A 7,936-nucleotide genomic window follows, 5' to 3' on the forward strand; every position below is an offset into this window, starting at 1 on the left:
CAAGGGAGAGAGTTTAATCCAGAGCCTATGCTACTGTCTCTTATATTACCCATGTTCTCATCCCTTAGATGGGCTACATATCTATATATCTATATCTATATATATATGGTATTCTCCATGGTACAATATATAGGGTATGCTAGAGTTGATGTTGATGCTTTTGTACTAGATGTCCTGTATGTTCTGACGCATATATCTATGCATCTATCCATCTATCCGTCCTTTCTCGCGGGAGTTTGGATCGCAACGCAGCGACAGGGGTTGCGTCAACTGGAGGAGAAGCGGAATTTTGTTGGGAGACGGTCGTTGAACTTGTAGAGGGTAGAGCTAGATGGCTAGTTGCTGGTGCTAGTGCTGGTGCTGGTGGTTGCTGGCTGGCTGCAGTCTGTCTGGCTGCTTGGTAGCCCAGCCCCAGAATAGCAACGGTGGTGGGAGTTGTGGATTTTCAGGGTTTATCAGAGCTCTGTTAACTCGGGGATTTCGTTGAGGCTAAATAAGGGTATGGGTATGGGTATGGGTATGGGTTTTGGTTTGGGTTTGGGTTTATATATTCCTCATCCTTGGAACAAAGTGTTACATCTCTAGATTGAACGCTCTGAATTACAATCCCTTGAGGTTCCAACAAATTACTGATTGATTTTGCTAAGGATGAGGAAAATTTTAATCCTGTTTAATTGTTACTATTGTTCATGATATGGATACTAATTTTTTTTTTTGTGTGATGATGTATTACTTGGTCACTTTATTTGAATGAAAACTTACAGTTCAGACAAACGAAATTTCAGAGAGACACTTAATGATATTTGTATTTTTTTTTTTTACATAAAAAAAAATATTTTGAAAAATTGCACATATAGTTATCAAATTCTCTACATGTGCATTTTTTTAGAAATATTTTTTTTTTTATTATTTATGTTAAAAAAATGGATTCAAATTTCAAATGTCTGATAGCTTTATGATACTGAAGTTAGCCGACGTTTAAAAATTTTTTAATTTTATTTTAAGATAATAAATAATTAAAATATTTTGAAAAATTGCACATATAGTTTATCAAATTCTCTACATGTGCATTTTTTTAGAAATATTTTTTTTTTTATTATTTATGTTAAAAAAATTTATTCAAATTTCAAATGTCTGATAGCTTTATGATACTGAAGTTAGCCGATGTTTAAAAATTTTTTAATTTTATTTTAAGATAATAAATAATTAAAATATTTTGAAAAATTGCACATATAGTTTATCAAATTCTCTACATGTGTATTTTTTTCGAAATATTTATTTTTTATTATTTATGTTAAAAAAATGGATTCAAATTTCAAATGTCTGCCAGCTTTATGATACTGAAGTTAGCCGATGTTTAAAAATTTTTTAATTTTATTTTAAGATAATAAATAATTAAAATATTTTGAAAAATTGCACATATAGTTTATCAAATTCTCTACATGTGTATTTTTTTCGAAATATTTATTTTTTATTATTTATGTTAAAAAAATGGATTCAAATTTCAAATGTCTGCCAGCTTTATGATACTGAAGTTAGCCGATGTTTAAAAATTTTTTAATTTTATTTTAAGATAATAAATAATTAAAATATTTTAATGATGTCATTAATCATCACTTTTGTGTAGATATGAAGTATTTTCTTGGCTGTGTAAATGATATATGTAAGAAGTTTTACTTATAGTAATGCTGAATTTAAAACAAAACGGTTTAATTTACATTTAATATTTAAGATAATTACAAACTTTTATAATTTATTCAAGAATTATTTTAACTAAAAAATTTACAGAGTAGTTTTGATATATGAGCTGTTATATAAACATAATTATTTTATTAATTATTTATTGTTTTTAGGTGAACTTCAAATGCCACCGTCCATCTTACGGCTTTAAATTGTAGTATTATTAGTTGAAATTTTTTACTATGGGAAATCAATATTTTTGACAAATTTCCCAAACAATTTCCCGACACTTTCTACAATTTTTATACAAACTTTTAATAGACCGAAATTTTTACCAAATATATAATTATACTGAAATTAGCCATCTAATAATTTCTACATTTTTTTTAAAAATGACAAGTTAAAAAAAAAAATATTTGAAAAAATTGCACCTGTAGTTTTTAAAATTCTCTACATGTGCATTTTTTTAGTTTTTTTTTTTTTTTAAATTAAACTGTCCAAAATAAAATTCAAAAATTGCACCTGCATTTTTTAAAATTTTCTACATGTCTAATTAAATTTTGTTTTTAAAATTCATTCATTGAAAAAAACAAAATTTCCAAAAATAGCACCTGTAGTTTTTAAAATTCTCTACATGTGCATTTTTTTAGTTTTTTTTTTTTTTTAAATTAAACTGTCCAAAATAAAATTCAAAAATTGCACCTGCATTTTTTTAAATTTTCTACATGTCTAATTTAATTTTTTTTTAAAATTCATTCATTGAAAAAAACAAAATTTCAAAAAATAGCACCTGTAGTTTTTAAAATTCTCTACATGTGCATTTTTTTAGTTTTCTTTTTTTTTTAAATTAAACTGTCCAAAATAAAATTCAAAAATTGTCTGCTAACTCAAGGATCAAAATTTGTAGGGTAGTCCATTTTATCCACCCGCCCCGTTCTACCCACCTTCACATATACATACACATACATACATACATACATATATACATATACATATACATATACATATACATATACATATACATACACATATACATATAAATACATATATATATTTAATTTATAAAATTTGGCACTAAAATTACCCACTTGTAACTGAAAACAATTTTGCAAAAATTCAAATTCAAAAAAATTTTGAACGCTCAATAAAAAAAAAGTATAAACAGTAAAATAATATGATTACTTGTGGTAATAATCAGCATCACAAATGATTATAATGATTGTATCGGTAGTATTTTATTCGCATCACGGCTCAAAAAGTGAGTAGCCAATCAGGGAGCTCCGCGGATTCGCGTCATTACAATTCCTCGGTGTAACGAGGTGGAACGATCGTTCAACTAAGCATCAGGGCCAGACGTCTCATCCTCTACCGGTCACTGATCTCTTCTTCACACTCATCATCGCCGTCCCTATACACAGCTCTCATATTCTCCCTCTCTCTCTCTCTCTTTATTTTTTCAATATATGCCCAAAGTCAAATAAATATATTTTTACCTTTCCCACTCAACAATTTACTACATCGCTGTCTCCGTTTATTGTGACCTCTCTCTCGAATTAAACTCTTAAGCCATTTCTATCCGCAAATCGTATGTTCATTCAATTGAATTTAATTTAAACCGATCCCTAAATTCACCGACAATTCAAACAAATTCATCAAACCCGTCGAATTTAATCGTCAATACCAACCCGACTGTATCTTTTGTATCGGATTTTAAACTGTTATACCTTTTGTTATTTTCATTGTTTTCATCTTTTCATATATTTGTATACAATACGCATTATATTTATAAATATGTGTATAGTACGTCAATTTCAATAGTTAACTTACGTCAGCCATATTTTTATATTTTAATTATCGATGATCTTTATCAAGTCTTAAAATTACGAAATTTTTTGAATATTTGAAAAATGGCGGGAAGTTTAAATTTTGAAATTATGAATTAACGCAACTCGCCTATCTTCTTTATATAAATTTTCAAATGTACTATTATTTTACAGGTTATCTTTTAACAAGAGTAGAAAAAAAAATCGGTTCACCGGAAAAGCCATTATCTGATCTGGGTCTCATTTCCTATCGAAGTTACTGGAAAGACGTATTATTACAATATCTTTGTCATTTTGGTGGCAAAGAATTATCTGTAAAAGGTATATATATATATACATATATATCTATATATTTATATATCAAATGATAATCTTGTGATATTTAAATAATGAGTAAAAAAAAAACAAATATAGTAAGTAAGTTAATTGAATGTTGAACATTTATAAATATAGACATTAGCAAAGAGATGGCTATCGACTCGTATGATATCGTCAGCACATTACAAGCTCTGGGAATGATGAAGTACTGGAAGGGTAAACACATCATACTTAAGAAACAGGTGAGATAATTATCATATATATATATATTTTTTTTTATTTATATAAATATATAATTTAATTTTTTTTAAAACACACTACTAAATACTTAATATTGAAAGTTTACTAATTACACGATAATTATTAATTTCTTGTACATAATACTAATAAAGATTAATTTTACCATGATATATATAGTAATAGTTACCATTATTGGTATGGTAATAATTACCATTATAGGTATAGTATTCATTACCATTATAGACATGGTAAGAATTACCATTATTGGTATGGTAATAATTACTATTATTGGTATGGTAATAATTACCATGATAGGTATAGTATTAATTACCATTGTAGACATGGTAATAATTACCATTGTAGACATGGTAATAATTATCATTATAGAGACATGATAATAATTACAGTTATAGGCATGGTAATAACTACCATAACATGGAAATCAATACTATAGATATAAAAACCATTGTCATATATATGGTAATAATTACTATAATATGTATAGTAATAATTACCATGATATGTATGGTAATATTTAACATAATATATATAGTTATAGTTACCACTATAGACACGGTAATAATTACCATTATAGGTATGGTCAAAACTACAATAACATTTAAAAATTTCTCTTATCATGGAAATCATTATTATAAATATGAAAACCATTGTCATATATATGGTAATAATTACCATAATATGTATGGAAATAGTTACAAATATAGACACGGTAATCATTACCATTATAGGCATGGTAATAACTACCATAAGATTTAAAAATTCCTTATATCATGGAAATTATTACTATGGATATGAAAATTATTACCGTGTATGTGGTAATAATTACGACTATAAACATAGTAATAATTACAACTATAGACATGGTAACAATTACAATTATAGATATGGTAATTATTACAATTATAAGCATGGTAATAATTACAATTATAAGCATAGTAATAATTACACTTATAAGCATGGTAATAATTACCATAATGTATGGTAGTCATTACCATACATTACGGTAATTATTACTAAAGTAGCATCGAAAAAATGACCCCATACCGTATGGCAACCATTACCACAATACATTGTAATTATTACCATAAACTTCTCTCCATATATATATCATTACATCTACATCACATATACTATTGTATTGGAAAATTGCGATCAATGTAATGGCAAACTTGACGCGCAGACTCGTGACTTCTTTTTCGACTACACATATATTCAAATATATATATATATATATATATATATATATATATGCATAAAATTTTCGACATAAATAGTATTACAAACTGATAATTATTACAGGACGTAATCGATGATTACAAAGAACGTGTGAAACGACGAGGTCCCGTTTACAAAGAAATAGATCCCGAATGCCTCAAATGGAATCCTTTCCAACCGCCAAAGACTCCATCAACTTCTAATTAATTAATTCATTAATTAAACAGTTAATTAATTATTTTATAATTTAAATACTCAAGTAATGATTACTGTCATACATTTGCATAAAAAAAATTACAACAAAAAAAATACTTGTCATTACAAGTTTCCTCGACGTTATTTTTAAAATTTCTATCAAAGAATACTCTCCTAATTAATTAATTAATTAATTAATTAATTAATAAGTATGACGACAAAAGTTTATAACTTTGATTAATAAATGTCTTGTGCCTTAACGAGTTTCTTCTTAAATTTAAGGAGAATCTGTTAAGACGTAATTGTAGATAAAAATAAATGTTTAGCAAATAAATAATTAATTAAGTAATTAAGAGTAATGTAATGAAAAATTATAAATAATCTATTATTGTTGAATTTTTAAAAAATTATGTAAAAAAAATATTTAACATTATTTTTATTAACATTTATAATGTTTTGACATTCCTTTGTATAACAACCATGTAATATAATTAATAATAATTATAATTAAAAAAAAAAAAAATGAATTTTAATTGTCAATTATTTGACACCTCAGAAAATTAATTGAAAAAACGGTTGAAAATTAAAGTACTAAGTAATCAAATGTTGATAACATATATATATATATATATATATATATATATATATATATATATATATATATATATATATATATATATATATATATATATATATATGTGTGTGTGTAAGTAATAGTGAATAAATGAATATCATTAAAGAAAACGATCATTACACACGTGTACCAGACGGTGTTTTATTTATAATAAGCGTGCAAATTACCCCCATAATTGCATTAGACGGAAGTAACGTAAAAAAAAAAAATCGTTAAAAAAACGTTTATTCTTAATTTTAATATGACACAATGACCAACTTTTTTTTTTAAATTTTAAATTACTAGAAATTGAATTTTTTTTTAATTTTTGTATGAAAGTAAATCAATATCAAATGCCCGGGAAATTCAATTTTTGACCACTTGTGAAAAATTTAAAAAATTCAAAATTACTTGAGCGCCAAAAAAAAGGTGACAGAAATTTCTAAAAAATTTTTATTGAGAAGTTTGAATTTTTGAATTTTTCGCGCGCGATTAAACAAACGCGTGCCTTTGTCTTACTCGCATACAGAAAAAAAAAATTTCTTAAGTCAGGAAAAATTAAAATTGAAACTGTCAATTTTTTTTTTTTTCAAACCAAATTCAAACTTTGAATAAATTAGAAGCTCCCTAAAGACAAAAGCGCGGGTAAAAATATCTTTTTGAAATTATGAATAAAAAAAAACTTAATTTTTCAAGAAATTTTTTTTTTAACCAGACCCTCCCTTTTATATATATATATATATATATATATATATATATATATATATATTTCCCACTACTCTTCTAACTTATATATAATTCTATTTAGTCGATGACCACTACGGTACCAAGTATACCATATGTGTAAGAGACCCTCGTAACATTATTATTCCATTAACTGTTATACACTAAGTGTATTAGTAAATATATACATATATATATATACAAATATATTTTCAACATGACCCTTTATTGGCAATTCTATAAGCGAATGTTAAAAATAAAAAAAAACCTGTTCAATATATCATTGAATTTCGACTAGAGAATTAAGTTTATAGATAGATATATATATGTATGTATATATATATGTCCATTAAAACCAAAACTACTTCCAGAAAAAAAGGTCTAACGATTAATTCGTGACGGCCATGAAATCTAGGTCAACGTTGACGATGATGGCAAACTGGAATTCACCAATGAAATCGGAACGACCATATTCGCACGTCCTTCTCTTTCATTTTTGTTGTCCTTAGTATGTATAAATATATATATATATATGAAAGAGAGAGATGAATATATGGGATGTATAAATGTATTTACTTGAAGGGAAAGTTGATAAATATACACGGTACGTCGTGAATCATGATGTATAATAAGCGACAAAATGTAACCGACAATTTTTGCAATAACGTGATGTGGGTAAATAATTAACAAATTTTTTTTTTTTTAATGTTTATGAATTGATAATTTATTTTTTTCATTTATTAAATATATATCATTATTTATAATCTGGTAATATGATTATTAATAATTAAAGTTAATATGAGCGGGAATTTGGCTGACAATTTGAATTTTTAAATTTTTGAATAAATAATTAGAGGGTAAGAAGAATAAAAATTCGAAATGCGTACTTGAATAATTTTAAAAAGTGTACGCGCATTTAGTTCAATTTTCAATTCTATTAATGCAATTAATTGATTAATTTATTTAAAATTTATTAATTGTCTTATATATGATAGATTCAAACTTATGAAGTTATTGACTTAGCTTATGGATTATGAAATATGAAAGGACGCTAACCTCAAAATTAAAAATTTTATCTGAATTTTTTTTATATATTTAGTTTATTGAT

The 7,936-nt window shown here is 25.6% G+C and overlaps 1 protein-coding gene across 1 annotated transcript in view; it reads left to right on the forward strand.

Annotated features, from left to right (window-relative positions):
- LOC103570125 (histone acetyltransferase KAT7) overlaps positions 1–5,819 on the forward strand; it is a 30,769-nt gene extending 24,950 nt beyond the window's left edge. Inside the window, exons 10-12 of the mRNA XM_014444211.2 lie at positions 3,678–3,824; positions 3,957–4,063; positions 5,382–5,819. Coding sequence (XP_014299697.1) covers positions 3,678–3,824; positions 3,957–4,063; positions 5,382–5,504 — 377 coding nt within the window. The 3' untranslated portion in view covers positions 5,505–5,819. The remainder of the gene's footprint in view (positions 1–3,677; positions 3,825–3,956; positions 4,064–5,381) is intronic.
- The last annotated feature ends 2,117 nt before the right edge of the window (positions 5,820–7,936 follow it).

This window comes from Microplitis demolitor, chromosome 9, assembly GCF_026212275.2.
Source record: "Microplitis demolitor isolate Queensland-Clemson2020A chromosome 9, iyMicDemo2.1a, whole genome shotgun sequence".
In the NCBI taxonomy this organism is placed as follows: Eukaryota; Metazoa; Arthropoda; class Insecta; order Hymenoptera; family Braconidae; genus Microplitis; species Microplitis demolitor.